The following is a 17,732-nucleotide window of genomic DNA, read 5'->3' as shown; positions in this document are numbered from 1 at the left end:
CATTCAGCAAATACAGGCTCACTTCCACTAAAAACTTGGCCACAGTATGAATCATATTGGGTTTAATGATATGAATCCCTATGAAAGTAAAGGGTAGAATTTCCACTAAATTTGCATGGCACTTTAGACTGAAGTGCAAATTTGCTCATTTTTAACCCATTCCCTTAATTCCATTGGAAGCTCTCCTGTTTTTGTTTTCATTGCCATTAGACACGTGTGTGTGTGTGTGTGTGTGTGTTAGCAGCAGTAGGTGGTGTCAACTAAACCCTCCTGACAGCCACTGACAAACCATCAGCTCACCAAACCCGCTCTTCTACTGAGAACATATCAAACTACTGTCAGAACCAAACCATGTAAAATACAAGCTGCCTTCTATTTCAGCAAACACTCAATGCATTTCATTTTGAGGCCATTTTAATATTTGTTGTTTAAGATCATTTGAAAATACATACATTAACCAGTCATAATATTAACCAGTCATAATATCATCCTACAATCCATCCATTGATTTTCTGTAGCGATTGTCCTCATTAGGGTCTCTGATTGTGCTGGAGCCTCTTCCAGCCTACTTCGGCAAGGGGCGGGGTAGACCCCAGACTGGTCGGCAGTCAATTGCAGGGCACGTAGAGACAAACAACCATTCACAACTATGGACAATTTGGAGTCTTCAATGGACCTAACATGCAAGTTTCTGGAAAGGTGGGAGGAAGTCGGAGTACCCGGAGAAAACCCACACCAGCATGCAAACTCCACGCAGGAAGGGTGGAACCGAGATTCCAACCCAAAACCGAGATTTCACCATGATGCCATCCCAGTTTTATTTCTATGGTTTTGTCTCTTGAGAAGATACAGTATTCAGTCACAGGTCGCTAAGAATACTTGAACTCATTCACTGCCATTGCAGTCTACAGACTGCAATTGTTTTTCAACGGGACGGCGAGTGGCTCGGATGCTGCCCAACATTGAATTATGAGCTTGTAAACAACTGTGCTGACAAACAGACCCCAGTAGAGAGCAGTGGTGCAGCACTTTAGATTTTAGATGAGCCCAGAGTTTGAGTACAAGAAAATTATGAGGGACAAAACCAAAAGGTCAAACGTTGGAAGTTGGACAACTTTATAGCCATCTTACAGTTGAAAAGAGTATGTATATTTATACTGTAGTAATAACAGGTTGTGTTGCAGTCATTAGCAGGAGTGTGTGTTTGGTGAATTTGACAAACTATGACAGAGATCTTAAAATGAATGACAAGGATGACAAACGCCATGTAAAAAAAAAAAAAAGCCACTGATTTTCAACCCGGGTATCCGCTGACCCAGCGTCGCCCACACGTGTGTATATCAGTAAATAAATTATTTGGAAAACAAAAGCCATTCCTAATATGTTTTTGCTGTTTCATAGAAGGAAACCACGGTTTGGACATTAGCGGTGTCACTAAAGCAAAAATCAATAGCGTCAAGGTCACTGTTCTGCCTGATATGTTTGTTTTCACAAAGAACTAGTTTTCTCCGCTTATTGGTGAAACCAACCTATGTTCTACTAGGCATCACTAAAGAACAGAAAAAGGAAGAATCAAACTTTGTTTTTTTTTTCCCCTGGTCAAAGAAGGGAGCTTATTTTGTATTTTGGTAGTTTCAGTGTTTACCCAATCATAGAACACAGTATTCTGTGGATCTTGAAAAATCTGACAAAATGTTCTACAATAGCTGGCAATATGCAGTTGGCTGCTCAGAAAATGAATCACAATGAATGAGTTAAGAAGTGTAAGACGATACTAGTCGAGGTGTAACCTGCCTCTCGCCCTAAGTCAGCTGGGATAAGCTCCAGCTCACCAGTGACCCTCATGAGAACAAAAGATATGAACTAACGGACGGATGGATGGGCTGTGCAGGTACTGCGTCAGTCCAAGTAACATGATTGGTTACTCCCTGACACAATCAGAAGCAGATTCATGAAGATTCAAACAAAAGTTCAGATATGGCACCTCTGTTTGTGTCACTGTGGAAAAAAAGCATTCAGTCCGGCATCATCATCATCATCATCATCATCACTTCTTTATCTTGACTGAGAGCCTCAGCTTGACCTGTCTCAGGAAGATGTGCGTGAGGTGCTCGCTCGTCTCTTGGGCGATACGTGCTATCATCTGGCCTGCCGTGCCGATCACCATCCTCTGAACATGTAGAATAAAAAAAAATAAAATAAAAAAATACTTAACATAGTGTATGAAACGAAGAATATCCAAAAGCATCTACAGTCGTAGGCCTGTGTATAAGGCTGGATATACACTGGAAGCCAAACAATTCTGATTCGATTTTTTTTTGCTCTGAACAGACAAAATTCGGATATTCTTCATGGTTGCATAAATAGATTTTTCTTTTTGGTTTTATCCAAATGTGGTTAAAGAAAAAACAAAAGACAAATGGGATACTTATCGGATATGTGCACATGCGAGTGCGGAATAAACGCACAGATCTTTTCTACTGCACATCGTTAATGTGAGCTTGACCTTCAACAAAATACAGCGTGCTGTATATTGGTGACGGATACACCCCCAGCGTCTGCTCAAACAAAGAAGATGCTAAAGTGATGCTTTTATTGCTTTGGTCTGAGCACAAAAACAGTGAAAAGGTGAGGGACCTACCATATGACTTTCTTTCTTGGTGTGAATTTTCACCAAGATGGTGAGCTGTCCAGTTTCATCCTCATCCCAAAGCTCAACAGACTGCAACCAGAAACCCATTCACATCCAAAATAAATACTTCGTATTGGTCAAAGTGGACTCAATGCATTAAGGCAAAGTGCATGTGACAAAATTCACCACCGTGTATGACCGAGCACCTGTGTCATTGAATAAGGCACCTCCTGTGGCAGGTGCTCCAGAAGCTTCTCTCGGATCATGTTGGTGCATATTTCTTCTGGTCTCTGGTCTGTCAGCACCTCGCTGTGGTACTGCCATGCTCCAGACTTGGCAGTGATTATTAGGTAGCTCTGTAATAGAAAAAAATGAAAGCCAATGAACAGACATAAAGGAAATATTGAGCTACAGTACTTTTAAACATATATTTAACAAACTAGTGGTCTGGTGTTCCTCAAGACTCTGTCCTCAGCCCTCCATGTTCATCTTTCACCTCTTCCCTCTCTGCTATATATTTCTTAAATACAACATCCAGTTGAACTGTTATAAAGGATGACACCCAACATTTACTGTCTACTCCAAAACACAAACCCGTACCCACGTGGCTACAATTGCTTGTAGCCGTTGTTAAAGAAAGAAAAAGCCACAGCGGTCACTGAAATAAATTGAAACTGACAAGGTAGTAACAGTATCAGTTAGGAAAAGTAACATTTACTGAAAATAAATAGGCATTGATTTAGAATTGTAGTCCAACATAATTATTGTAACTTACAATGAAATAAACTGGCATGGACAAAAATGATGGTACCTTTAACTTAGATTTGTTTGTTGCATAACCGCAATCCAATGATTTCTGTAACGCTCAGTGAGACTTGTACACCTGTAAAGTCGTCCAGGTGTTTCAGGTTTGAAGGGTGTCTTGTCAAATGTTCAATAACGTTTAGACCAGGGCTCGCAGAAGGCCACTTAAGAGTAGTTCAATGTTTTTGATCTTAGCCATTCTTTTGTTTTTGGCTGAGTTTTTTGGCCATTATCCTATTGAAGGACCCACACAGTATTTGGCTTCATTCTTACGATTTCATTGTACCCTACACAGCTTCATGTCACCTTGTGTCAAAGGCAACAAAGCAGCCCCATAACTAAGCAAGCCTCCTCCGCGTTTCAGAGTAGGCGTTTTCCTGGCAGGTTTCAGCATTTTCTATCCGAAAACATAGAGCTAAGACGACTTGGATCAGCATTAATTGTCGACCTTCTTCCATCTGTGCCTCATTTTTAAGAAAATGTCAGCATTTGAAAAATGTCACATCATCACAACCTTAACAAAAGCAAGAAGAAAAAAAAAGATCCAAAAAGTTTTGTGTTGTTTTGTGTAGTCCTGCTAACTTAAAGGCAGCAATGGAAATGCAGTTCAAAACAAACATTGATTACAGCGGTGCCTTAAGACATGAGTTTAATTATTTCCGTGACCACGTTGCAACCTCTCACAGAAAAAAATGTGTAATGTGTTTTGTAATAACGAATACAGAGCTCTATAATATTGAACTTTATAAGAACATACAGCGGAGATATATACATACACAGTTTGTGCATCATGAATAATTAATTATGCTGCACCTTCTGGTGTGTGCACCTTGGCCAACTGGGGGCAGTATAATACACACATACAGCTATACATTCATGGAAACGTTCCTCAGTAATCTGCCAAAATAATAGTTGGGTTTTTTGGAGAGGATAAGGAATATATGCCTGTGAGTGTTGCTTTACTGTCTGTCTACATGTGTTGCCCCACTGTTTGTGTTCAAATAATTATTGCGTAAAGGGTTGGTTATAACACTGCGACACTGATGCTATTCATTAGCCCGTCTATGGTGTTTGGCATTTAGCATTAGCAAAGCAAAGGCAAAGCTATAATATTGTTCTAAATAGACAACGTGTAATTATTTTTGTTGTATGTTTAGCTTGACAGTAAACTTCAAATGGAAGCGGCAATACATTTTTATTTTAAGTTAAAGCAAAACAACCAAAAAAATAGGCTGAACGTCAGCTTGTATCTTCAAAAACTCTTAAATCGGGTCACTCATATCTCAAGGCACCATTGTATTATATTGTTTTTAGAATTGAAAGCCGCATTAGAAAAATGATAGAATACGTGTCTGTTTTTCCCCACCTTAAGTGTCTCCACATCCTCTCTGTCCAGAGATGAGAGCATGAAGACATCCTTGAAGTGAGGCCATCCCTTCTGGCTCATCAGCGCCTTCAGTTGCTCTTTGGTCAGGACAGCCTCGTCCCCATCAGCACTGTCCCCGGTGGTCCCCTGGTCCTGCGACTCTTCCAAATCCCTCTCTGGCCTCTTTTCCGCCCACGGGGGCTTGATCACGGGTCGGATGCGTAATTTGCGGCCATTTACAACCCCGCATGTCAGCTCCGCTGTGACGTCCAGTAACTTGTCCTTCACCTTCACCTGGTCCACCTAAAGACAAAAGACAGACACTTGTTGTCCCTAACCTATTAAAAGAGACATTGGGCATTTTTTTTCACAATTTCAAAAAAAGTTCACATGTATTTTTATAACATTTCTGTGACATGCTTTTGTCAAAATACAAAAAAAGGAGGAAGAATTATTACTATTTTATTATTACAAGCATCTTCTAATTGCGTGGGGGGGGGGGATCAAGCGCTCATAACGACAATAAGCATTTTCTCTTGTGGAGGAAGCAGTTCATACAATGCACTGAGTGTATGTGGCACATGGACACATCACCGAACACAAACCCAAATCACTTAAAAAGTCAATTTTCCGTAACATGGGCGCGTTGACCAAGTTGCTCTGATTATGTTTAGGATATCCCCCCCAAGTTTTTTTGTAGCTGGAAAACATGGTCAAAGGTTTTCTGGCAGCTATTAATAGGGGTAACATCTCACTAACAAAAAATTATTTTAGTTCGTCAAACAGTGACTGGGTGATGTTTACTTACTTAATTGTAGAGACGAGTATCAAGAGTGTTTGTTTGAGACTAGGTTTTATTATAACAAAAATGGGGAACCAGAACACGGCTATCCATTGACTGATGGAGAATTGTTACTTCCATGTTACAATGGGAATCAAATATCTAAGTGCCTTACATTAGTAATTGCTACCTGTGTGTCCTTTTATTGGTTCCAATCAATAATGCAGTGCCGTTGGAAGCGGACCTCATTGTTCCCTTTTTAAGCTCCCCCATATGCTGTCACATATAGACGCACCTGACTGAACAGTGTGGCCGAAATAGAGAAATGCAAACGCACCGGCAATGTTACTTGGCTTGACGTTTTCACGTCCTGCATGGCTCTAAGACCACATGGAAGGGTATTCTTTAATATTATGTCCATCCATCCATTTTCTCTAGCGCTTGTCCTCATTTGGGTGATGGATGTATGTGACTTCCGGCAAGATGCGGGGAACAACCTGAACAGGTTACCAGTCAATCGCAGGAGACATACAACCATTCACACTCCCATTTACACATTTAGACTCTTCAGTGAAACTAACGTGCATGTTTTTAGGAGGAAGCCAGAAACCCATGTAGGCACGGGCAGAACATTCAAACTCCACAGAGGAACATGTGCTCACCTCTAGTCCACCGTGATGCCCGTATTATTTGTTTATTAATTAAGTGAGGTGTTTCTATTTAACCCAGTTCCAATAGGTTAGTTTGTCTAAAGGTTCAATCATGTTTTTGTTTTTTTAACCAAGACTTTTGCTTTGTGTGCTAAAGAAAAGGAGGATAAGAGAGAGAGAGAGAGAGAGAGATAATTTGTATTCCTTGATTACAGATACTGCCCACACACAGCACTGTGTGGAGGCACACAGGAATTAAATGGCCACCATTTGGGGACATACGGTGTGAATCTTGTGTTCCGAGGCGAGGCTACCTTATTGAGGACAAGTATCGCCGGGATGTTCGGGTGGCGTGCTAGGCATTTGAGCACTTCAAAGTCCAGCCTTCTGCACATCCATCTGTCTGACACATCAACTATGACCACCACTGTGAACGGAAAGTTACTGTGATTAAACTTTCGCAACCACCTACTATATTTCACTATTTGAAGCAAATAAATAATGAAAAATGCAGCCCTACTTAGGTCGGCCTCTGTCACCGTGTTCCAAGGATCCAAAAGCAAAGACTTCTCAAGCTGGTGTCTATCAATGTGCATGTTAGTCATAATTTAGACACACAAGGAGCATAAAAGAGTAACAGTACCTTTTGACTTTGGACGGTGTGGTGAGGCCTGGTGTGTCCAGTAAAATCTAAAATAAAAACACGTTGGGTTCAGCATTGGGCTTCAATCAAATGTATAGGAATGGATGCAAAGTCTTACAATCTGTGTATCATCCTCTGTTAGGACTCCCAGGGCTCGTTTCCGTGTAGTATGTACTTTCTTGGAGACAGCGAACACCTTCCATGTGACAAAATATAGAGAGATTAAAAAGGAAAACACAATATTGAACTGTAGGAGGGACACTGGAGTAAATTCCCAATTATTCCTTAAGTGGGGAACACACGACAATAGGGCCAAAATGGAGCATTTTATCCTCCCGATTGGAAAGTTTGCGTGTGGTCAACACCGACTTTGTGACTGTGATGTGAACTGGAACGATAGCCAATTAGGAAGCGAAAGGAAGCTCGTGCTGTTGCCGGACACACATAGAGGAGCAACTTGTTGTGTTTGAGTATTTCTATTAACTTGTTTCCCCAAGTCGTTCACCACAGTTAGTAAAAATAATCTAACAGTTAGCCAAGTTTTCTCTATTTCTTCTTCTACTACAACTACTCCTCTTTCTTCTTCTTTCCATTTTACAGCAGTCTGGATGCCCTGTTGGCACACTCAATGTTGCCTCTCATATCTCAGTCTTTGTACTACAACATATAGTGGCAAGAAAAAGTATGTGAACATTTTGGAATTTCATGGTTTTGAGAATACATTTGTCATGAAAAGTGATCTGATCTTCATCCAAGTCTCAAACAATAACACTGCATTTCTTTTATTTTTCAAGTCTTAAACTAAGAACAATGCCCCCCCCCCAAATCTCACAGTGCTTATGGAAAAAGTATGTGAGCCCTTTGAATTTATGATCTCAAAAAAGCTAATTGGAGTCAATATAAGATAATGGGTTTGGAGGTGTGGACTACACCTACATAGACTTCTGGAGTTTGCTCTGCAAAAGAAGAACAGGCTTATGTTACCCACGCCTCCCCAAAAAGAACATTCAGAGGTTCTACGATAAAGAATTGTCGATTAAAATAAAGCTAGCAAGGGTTAGCAAAGTTATCCCAAAGACTTCATCAACATCATCTCAACCATAAATTATGGCAGAGAAAACATTTGGGCCTGCTTTGTTACATCAGGGCCTGGACAGCTTGGAATCCTCAAGGATATGAGACAATTCTTCAGGGTAACATGACAATGTCTGCACATCAGCTGAAACTGTGGGGTTGGGTGAACCAGTTATTAATTCAAGGGGTTCACATACTTTTTCCACATGCAATATGAGGTTTTTTTTAAGGTTCTCAAAAAGGTAAGTTTTTTTTAAAAAAGCCGTTATTATTTTCGACAAATTATATCTGTCATTACCATTGACCACCTTTGACAAGTACTCCTTGACCACACACTATTATAGTATGCAAACACATGGCATTTTTTCTCCTCATCACATGTGAGGTCTCTCGCGTTTTAAACATAAGTCAAGATGGTAAAAAAATAGTATGCATGTACCCCAATTTAGTGCTTCTATATCATTTCAGATATAATTACAGGTTTAAAAGAAGAGACCTTTCTGCCTAGAAGCTGGTTGGACAAAGTAGACTTCCCGGCATTCGGAGCACCAATTATCGCCACTTTCAACACCTTGGCGTGTTCAGGCTGATCAGGATGTTTCAGTAATAACGACATGTGTTCACCTATAATAATAAAAACAACAACAACAACACATACAAATTCATGAATAAATAAAAATGTGATGACAGCCACACAATCCCTGAAGAATAGGATGTTCATCTTGGAGACATTTGTCAAGTCACCTCTGTCTGGAGGAACAGAGGCAGGAAGGCGATAATGGCTGTTGTCTGCCTCCGCAACACTGCCTTTCAGCAGTCTGCTCACAAATGCATCTGATGTAATAGAACAGGCCGGATTGAAGAGAAACATGTTGCTCCTTCCACAGCTACATGCAGCCTTTCCTGAAAACACACCAGCATCTCCATTACCGCACTGCCAAGAAACTGACATACATTAAACCACAGCATAGCCACAGTTCTTCATTTGCAAATTCGCCATTAGCTGATTTTGAGGGGAGGTGGGGGCGTGGGGACTGAGGCTGAAAAACTCAGCAATTTGCAGGTTTTGTGTTCAGGACATGATTGCTTTGACATGATATTGTGGCATCTATAGGAAATTACAAACGTTTTGGGGCAGGCGTTTTCGAGGATTTTTGCTATCCGTGACAGGGCTCGACCCTGTTCCCAGGGTTCTCTGTATTACCCTTGTTTGATTGAATAATAAGGCTTTAAAATTAAGTGTTGACATTGTCAGATTCAGTAAATGGATCACATTGCTATGTAAATTGAGCAATGTGTGTAAAAGGTGTCAGTATGTATTTTGCTTGATGAAAGTAATTGTTCAGGCTGCTGCTGAAACAAAATAATAAATCTAGCTAAATGAGGACAGATGCTTCTTGGTTATGTATTATAACTTATTTAACCAAGCTCTGATGACAGCCACAGCTAAAGTTCGACTCAGGATAGTTTCGAAGTTCTGGATTGCGTTAGTGTTCAATTGTTCAGTAAATTTTACCCCGACCACTTCAAGGCTAACCTGTGGAAGGAAGCCACTGCGCAGATTCCTGTCGAGCAGACACGAAGAGTCGTCTGGAGATGACAGCCGAGACCCTCAAAAAACGCCTGCACACTCTGAGAGCCATTACAAGGTTATGTCGAAGAACTGTTCTACTTAAAGAGATATGATTAAATGTATCATTAAAATCTGCGCGGACGTTAGCCTGTGACACCAACCCCATCAATAGGGCGCCGCCATGTTTGTTTGACAAAGGAGGCAAGATTTCCGGTATTCGCATTAGCAACACTGCCTCCTAGCGGCATTATTTAAAAGCAAACGCTCCCTCTCTCCTCACGCTTTGATTTTTGATGACAGCCAGAGGGGGGGACAAGGAAGTGACACAGGCACAACACTGAAATCTTTGGGGGCAGGTGCTCAAATCAAAATTATTCAAACAACTGAGACATTTTTTTTAAAAATAATGTACTTATTTCTGTTAACGCAATCAACACAGTCAATAATATAGCTATTAACAAAGGAGGTGAAGGGAAGCTACAGTGGATATAAAGTCTACAAACCCCTGTTCAAATGGCAGGTTTTTGTGATATACAAAAACGGGACCACGATAAATAATTTTAAAAAAAAAGAAATCCACTATTAATTAACCTATAACCTGTACAACTTTATCTTCGAGAGGGAAGTAAAAATCAACAAGCGAGATAACATAGTTATAAAATGATAAATGGGGATGTGGCTGGGTTCAGAATGAATCACTTGAAATTCAAACTCATTTTAAATGGGAGTCGCCACACAGCAGCCACCATTTAAAGTGCCTCTTAATAACCCCAAATAAATGTCAGTTGTTATCCTAGGCTTTTTCTGACATTTTTGCAGTCACATCTTGCAACATAAGCCGTGGTCCGCAGAGAGCTTCTGCAGCACCAGAGGGGTATCATTGTTCAAAGGAATTAGTTAGAAGAAGGCTACAAAAAAAATCCAACAGCATCAATGCCATACGGTATATCAGTCTCCCAAAGACGCAAATAAATGTCCATCAGATATCAAAACACTTTCAGTGGAATTGATGACAAAGAGTATTTTTTTCAAATATTGACGAATGAGGAAAAAAAATGGGCTGCAGCAAAAAGGGCCCTTTTTTCATCCAGGGCAAAAGGGGCAGGTGCTTGACCACCACTTGGGGGCTATCTGTGCATGTGCCTGAAGTCACATACGTGCATTTCCTAAGTATGGCTCCAGTCTTAACCTTTAAGTTGCACGCAAGTTAATACAGTAAAAGTCGAGCAAGGCAAGTCTAGCCCCCATTACATTTCCAACTTGCTTGGGTTTCCTCCAGGTAACCCCTTCGTCCCATATTCCAACAACTTAGATCTCGGGTTCACAGAAAACTTAAATTGCCCATGAGTGATTTGTCCTGCAACTGACTGACGAAAGAGTCCGGGCTATACCCTGCCCAAAGTCACCTGGTATAGAGTCCAGCTCACCCGTGAGCCTAAGACGGTAAGAAAACAAATAAAAAAATGGAAGGATGAAATATATATTAAGTGGAATATTTAAGTGTATGTAATATGAACGCACAAAGGAGGATTACTGATTTTGGCACGAAGAGCAAAATAAAACCTCTTCAAAATAACAACAAAAAAGGAATGAATCTTCATTTTTTACCGAGCAACTCTCTCAGGAACAGTCACCAGCCGTCAAAAGCAGGTAGGCTTTACAGAGGCTAAAATAAGCATTACCGTCTCACCATTTCGCATTGCACAAAGACATCTGCTGACTTTTAAAATGGATGGATAACGCTGTTCAAAGGTTCCTTCAGCTCCCTTCCATGGGAGCGATGCAGCGTCTTTAACCATTAATCGGATCGCGATGCAGAGATTTCTCTACTTGGTCTCCCTCGAGTGTACAGAGCGGAGCGTGTCCCCGAGGGGCCTTGGAGCACAGTTGTGAGTGGCATCACACTCCGTAATTAAGTAGAAATACAATGGCCTGGTCGTCAGCCATTTGCACATAAACAAGATCTATGTGACGTTAATCACGGGACTTGTTTTGTGTATTCATTGATGAAGGTAACATGTTGTTTTCACTTGCTTTGCTGTGCTAAAGGCAGGCCGAGCAGATGTCTCCTCACCGTCCAAACACGCCGGCTGTTTGTTAGTCCTGGAGGACTCGCTCGGGTGCAGCGCGCACCTCCGAGTGGGGAAGGATGATGAAGGATATCGGGTAGCTCCCAATCTGTCATCATCAAACACTAAAAGCTCTGCACAGATGAGCAAGACAAAAACGGAGCTTTTACGTAGCTGACACTTTACTGCGGAATTCAAAGTGAAGCAGACACCAAAAGGATATTTAAGGATCAGTAAACGCCCACTCTCTCGCTCACATTCATTCAAGGCCTGCTCTCCCTCCGGGCTTTCCTCACATGGCCGCTTCATGCGGCCACGTATCAGACCGCTCTCTGTGACTCCATTAACTTCGGCCTTCAGGAAGAGCACTCTCGCTAAAAAAGGCTTTGCCCGCAGACCATTTAATCATAAGCTGTAGCCCACATTGCCATTTGAAGAGCACTTGCCAATGAGACTTCACGTGTTCCGATGAAAACCTCTCCGTGCTGCTACATTTCAGTCAATCGACCTAATGTAATTAACGTCCGGCGTGTGACGTACGTGACGGCCGGTGAACAAGGTGACGACGTCGGGCATCAGCTTTTATGCTCCAGCGCTAACGCTAGCTGGGATGAGACATGCAATGACTGCCACTCGTAAGAGCTCGCTGCTCATGAGGAATAACAAAGTTCACGGAATTAGAAGCGCAGGAGCCGCGGAGGCATGTCAACGGGGAGCGGCAAAAAATACAAAATGTGTCAGTGCATCAGAGCATCCATCACGCTGTGATTGCATGGAGAGGCGTGATGCTGCACAGCTGGCTGTCTGCTAGCGGCCCCGTCCTCCCTTCTCACACATTCTTAACAGATGAATGAAAAGATATCTGACTTTAGACACCTTATCAATCAGACACGGGTCAAAATCCCGGTTGACGTATGCGACAGACCGAGCTCTGTCCTTGCTCTGGCTGCTTTTTTTTTTTTTTTAAAGGAGGCAATTTAACCCCCAAACTAACCATATAGGTCACACTCATGCTCTGATTGTACAATCTCTTTCACAGTGGGGGAGATCAAGTAAAGACTTCCAATCGATGGGACTTGTCTGGCGAGTGAATCAATAATGACTCCCTTTGAAATCATCACTCATGTCATCGGTGAATATAGAAAGCGTAATTGGGAACAGTGTTCTTTTAACATGGCGTATTGATGTGGTCTTTGGTATGGAGAGAGAGCGCACCATTCTGCATCATTAGCTTTGTATTATTTCCCGATGAAGCCTGCTGCGACTTCTCCTTCCCCACCTGCTGAACTTTAGGCATTGCGTGTGATTGGGCCGCATTTTGACTTCTTCCGCTCGCTGATGTGGAGAGTGAGGCTTGCAGGCTGAATTCAGCAGGAGCGTTATAATACATGTCGTGCAAGCCGGGTGTGGGAAGCTAGTCTTTGCAATGGTTTATTCCAGGAATATCGGAGAAGTTGTCTAAATGTCCTGCCATCCATCCATGCCAGTCAATCGCAGGGCACATGCAGACAAACAACCATTGTCACTCTTTGGACAATTCTGTGACAAGGGACCCATAAGCATGATTCACATTTCACAGTTAACAGTACACTTTTTGAAAATATCAACTGGGATCTAAAAAAAACAACAACAAAAAACTAAGTACAAGCAAAAGTCGATGCAATGCAGTGCATTATCTGTTTTCTAATGAACTTGCGTCAATACTTTGGAGGCAGTAGTCACACAAATATACATCTTTGATTAAAAGGATTTGGACACATGGGCTTAAACAAACACAACCTTTCATCAAATCGGGCAGCGTGTGACACAATTGATTGCGCAAGCTTTCCCAAACACATAGTCAACCACGCGTGGAAACCTTGTTTCCATGTTCTAGCCTATAAAATACACAGAAGCAAGTATATGGCAGTGTGGCGGCTCCCGAAACATGTACACTACATTGAATTATATATAACATAAACACCCCAAGTGGTGGCACAGTGGAGGACTGGTTAGCACATCCGGCTCACAGTTCTGAGGACCGGGGTTCAAATCCCGGCCCCGCCCGTGTGGAGTTTGCATCTTCTACCCGTGCCTGCGTGGGGTTTCTCCGGGTACTCCGCTTTCCTCCCACATCCCCAAAACATGCGTGCGTGGTAGGTTAATTGTTGTTGTTGTAGCGTGTTTGTTTCCAAGTGCCCTGCGATTGGCTGGCGGCCAGTTCGGGGCGTACCCCGCCTCTCGCCCGAACATAGCTGGGATAGGCTCCAGCACGCCTACGACCCGCGTGAGGAGAAGCGGAATGGAAGATGAATGAATGAATGAATGAATGAATGAATGAATAAACACCCCGAGCCATCGTTAAGCATTAGTGTGAGAAAGCTAGCTGACTGGCAAGGTTATTTGAATACCAGCACAGTGGAAGAGTGGTTAGCGGTTAGCATGTCTGTGTTCCGAGGTTCGGGCTCAAATGTCGGTCCTGGCCTTCTTGTGGAGTTTGCGTGTTCTTTCCGCACTTGTGTAGGTGACAAGGTGAGTCTGAATGGCCCTGCTCTTGTCTGGCGAACAGGTCAACGTGCACCCCACCTTGTCCAAAGGCTACCTGAAGCTACCTAAAACATGACTCGTAAAGGGATACAAGGATCCCTCCCAGCGATACCTTAGGGTAGAGTCCAGCCCGATAACAAGGTTACTTACAATACATCAATACTAACAATGTAAAACCATGATGTGGAGATGGGAAATTTGCATTCTGTTTTTCACAAAGTACAATGGTATTATCATTGTATTTCAAACCAATACACTAGTTATTCGGCAATCTCACTTCAAAATGCGCAATCGTTATTATACTTCTTTTTTTGGGTCCTGTTCGGCTGTTAGGTCAAGCAGAATGGAGGATCTGTATCCCTTTTATGCCGGAACAGTTTTACTGTCAATCATTAAGTTTCTTCTATGGATAGTAGGCCTACTACTCCTTCTGTGGAACACAAAGTTATGCTATGTGTGTTATACATTCTATTTAACTGTCATTACTATATGTTTTTATAAAGTACAATATTATTAAGTGCTATATATTCTCATTAAGATAAACACAAAGTGCTTGACATGAACTTTTGTTTTGTTTTGGTCACCAGTCGCTGCAGCGACTGGGTTCCCAGAGTTACTAGCCACTTAGCATTTTAACAAGCCACAAGTTCATATTCTATCTTAGTTCCCCCCCCAACTGAAACTCAACCGTCAACGGCGTAAGTGTAACAGGGAACAAATTTGGTCACGGAACAAATTCAACTTGTTTCTCAAGACACCATTGTAATATTTGAACATGCACACGATGGAGCACAGTAATGGTGTCCGACAATCTAGTGAAGATCAAGAGACTATGTATCTCTTTCCTATACTTTGTATATGTCCTCAATAAGGGTCACGGGGCAACTGGAGACCAACCCAGTTGACTTTGTACATTACAGTAAAAATTCAGTTTGACTTCGTATATGACAATAACAATTCATTTTTACTTTTGTACTGAAAAAAAAAAACCAAAACAACTTTTACTCAAGTACAGGAGTTGAATAAGTACTCCTACTTCTCCTGTAGACAAGTATTTGTACTTCCACCTCCGGAAACAGGAAGTTGCGGCGTTACCCGAGTACAGTACAGCGGCGTACTTGTTAAGCCAACGTTAACGCGGTGATCGCAATAGCAAGGCGACTGTCCCTTTAACTAGCGAGTTGACGTCGCCGTGGAGCGCGCATGCGCCGGAAGTTGCTGCCGCAGACAGCAGCAGCAGCAGCAGCGCACAGCGGCGGGAGTAAATCTGTCCGTTTTGAACCATGGCGACCGACTAAACGATGCCTTTCGCAGAGGTTGACGGAGAGTAAGTAGTCGTGTCTTTGTTATGCGCCGTTCGTGCCTTCCTCTCGGTGACACCGCCGCCACCTTTGGGCGCACGTATTTGGGGAAAGGCGAGGAGGAGGAGAGGGCAACAATGGGACTGTGTACGTTTGAGACGTGCTAGGTTAGCTAGCCTGGAGCTGCCAGGCACCCTTCGTACGAGCGACCTGCGGCTTTGCGGCTCTTCTTTCTGTCTCCGAGCGAAGCGGGCGGGCGGGCTCGCAGTACGTTCATGCTCGGAGCATTGAACGAAACCGGTTCTTTTATTATTCCTAGTAGTAATAAGACGCTTAGCCTGTTCTTGTGACAACAGTTGTGGATTTACGGCCATCTCCGTACCAAATCATCTTTATCATATTTATTCAGTTGTGCGTCTTATGTGGTTAAAGTTGCATACGCTATCCGTGTCAAGGCTTTATTTAGCCATAATGAAGTGTCGGTGCACATGTAGCGCTTTGCTCCTCTTTTAACGTTGACCGCAATGATGTGGATGGTCCAGTGAGGAGGCTTTTGATTCACCTGCAAAGGCAAGTGTTAAAGGTGATACCAGAAGGTTGACGTCACCGGGCCGCACATCCGACCTTGGAGGAAGAGTGAAGAAGAAGACGACGACGACGAGGTGGTCTGTGAGGAGCAGCCTCTTCCCCCCCACAGCGTCTAATGGTTTATGTCTGGACAGGAGAAGTCTGACTATGATCAAATTTCGGGTATCCTAAGGGCGCACTTAACTAATGGGATCCTATCGATGTTTCTGCCCCCTCCGAGTCTGATCTTTTATGCCGCCGCTGTTATATATATATATTTTTTTTTTTTTGGGGGGGGGGGGGGGGGGGGGCTTGATGTGAGTCATGTTTTATTGTCATGTCATGGGCCGGCATTATTCCTAAAACTGGACTATGGCTGGATAATGCAGAGGAATGCTTTCCATACGGTGAGATGCTTGAGCTGTATGTTTGTTGAGCTCAATGTGTGTTTTGTGTGCTCAGTAAAAAAAAAAAAAAAAAAAAAAAAAGCATTTACTTAGCATAACAAAGGTTAGTTTATTTTTTTTTTTTTTTTTTTTTTTTTAAACTTGATGACAAGCTGGCAGGCTGTGTCCACAGATAGAGCCTGGCCTTGCTTGTCCAAAAGTGCACTTTTGCAACATAGCTTTCTTCACTTACATTTTCCAAAGAGCAGATAATTAAATTTCAGAGCGTGTCGTCGGGGAAACTCAGCCCCCAGACTCTGTGCAATTATCGAGGAGAAGGAAACCTTTTTGCGACGGGGTGCTACGTTTCCCAGCGCAATGAAGATGAGTTAGGCCTCAGAAACAAATGACTGTAAGGCCTCTCCCGTCTGTGAAGTGCTCTAATGTCACGTCTACCAGAATAAAGCCTTTGTAGTAGATTTTCAGGGATGCCAAAAAGTCTTTGAACCTTGAACTGCCGCATATTTGCGCTTTGGCATTCGCAAATTTGCCTAATCCCAGATTTTTTTGGGAAACTTTTATTTGCTGGAAAACTCACCTAGTCACCGTTTTTGTGCTCAGGCAAAAGCAACCGCAATATTATTTGAGCACCATCTGGTGGCCTCTTGATGCTGAAGTGGTTTGAGGATCTTAATTGAAGATTTGCGCTATTTGCCGCAGGGCTTGGTCCCTATGCCCCACAAATAGCAGGGGTTCACTGTACACGACAGTGAAAGCTCAAAGGTCCAACACGATTGATTTCAGGAACCTTCAATTTAATTAACAATTTTTCCATAGGAATCAATGGGAAATGGAGGAGGTTGTAATAAAAAAAAAACACGGGCTACATACTGTTACAGAAGTGTAACAAGAGGTAAGCACAAAAGTAAACAAACACTATACAGAGGTTCTTGGTAATGACAGTGTTTTGTGGTGGGGACCTAACCCAAATGTAAGCAAGGTGGAAAAAAAACGTGTCACAGTCTATTATTTACCTAAAGTAATAATTGCTGTAGAGTAAGTATTTGTATGAATTCCAGGCCCCAAATACCAAACAATCAAATGAAAACCAGTACGTATGGCAGTAAATGAGTGTCTTCTGGTGCCACAGGACCACGTATTCCAAGCCCGTGCTTGCTGACTCCACTGTTTGAACGTCACTGTCTTTTCAGCATCTACAGTTTGACTTGCTGGCTTTACTTTATGGCCACTTGCAGTCAAGTCCGAGCTCTGCGTTGCATCATCAGTGACTTGCATAACTCTGCAACCCTGGACGCTCCACAAGGAAAATAAGTCTGTTCACTTAACCCAATTCCCGTTG

At 42.5% G+C, this 17,732-nt stretch overlaps 2 protein-coding genes across 5 annotated transcripts in view; one reads left to right on the top strand and one right to left on the bottom strand.

Moving 5' to 3' along the window:
• Positions 1-396: 396 nt before the first annotated feature.
• eral1 (Era-like 12S mitochondrial rRNA chaperone 1) lies at positions 397-9,731 on the bottom strand. 2 transcript variants are annotated; one of them, XM_061752580.1, is made up of 12 exons: positions 9,488-9,731; positions 8,695-8,853; positions 8,447-8,574; positions 6,995-7,072; positions 6,877-6,923; positions 6,754-6,815; positions 6,548-6,660; positions 4,803-5,105; positions 2,839-2,988; positions 2,642-2,722; positions 2,433-2,558; positions 2,044-2,178 (listed from the first exon to the last, which is right to left on the bottom strand). In XM_061752580.1, exons 1-11 carry the CDS (start codon positions 9,687-9,689, stop codon positions 2,478-2,480), a joined length of 1,404 nt encoding a protein of 467 aa, XP_061608564.1. In that variant the 5' UTR covers positions 9,690-9,731; the 3' UTR covers positions 2,044-2,178; positions 2,433-2,477. The 2 variants fall into 2 exon arrangements, with proteins under 2 accessions (XP_061608563.1, XP_061608564.1); XM_061752579.1 differs by lacking the exon at positions 2,433-2,558 and having other exon boundaries at positions 397-2,170.
• Positions 9,732-15,306: 5,575 nt separating this feature from the next.
• fam222ba (family with sequence similarity 222 member Ba) overlaps positions 15,307-17,732 on the top strand; it is a 39,157-nt gene continuing 36,731 nt past the window's right edge. For 2 of the 3 annotated variants that reach the window (XM_061752566.1, XM_061752569.1), the window contains exon 1: positions 15,313-15,445. The gene's annotated coding sequence lies outside the window, so the exon portion shown is untranslated. Of the gene's footprint in view, positions 15,446-17,732 lie in introns of all 3 variants that reach the window. The other variant, XM_061752565.1, reaches the window with a different exon arrangement.

The sequence above is a fragment of the Phyllopteryx taeniolatus genome, chromosome 17, assembly GCF_024500385.1.
Source record: "Phyllopteryx taeniolatus isolate TA_2022b chromosome 17, UOR_Ptae_1.2, whole genome shotgun sequence".
Taxonomy (NCBI): Eukaryota; Metazoa; Chordata; class Actinopteri; order Syngnathiformes; family Syngnathidae; genus Phyllopteryx; species Phyllopteryx taeniolatus.
The sequence above is the reverse complement of the archived record's forward strand: the minus strand, read 5'-3'. Positions and strand labels throughout refer to the sequence as shown.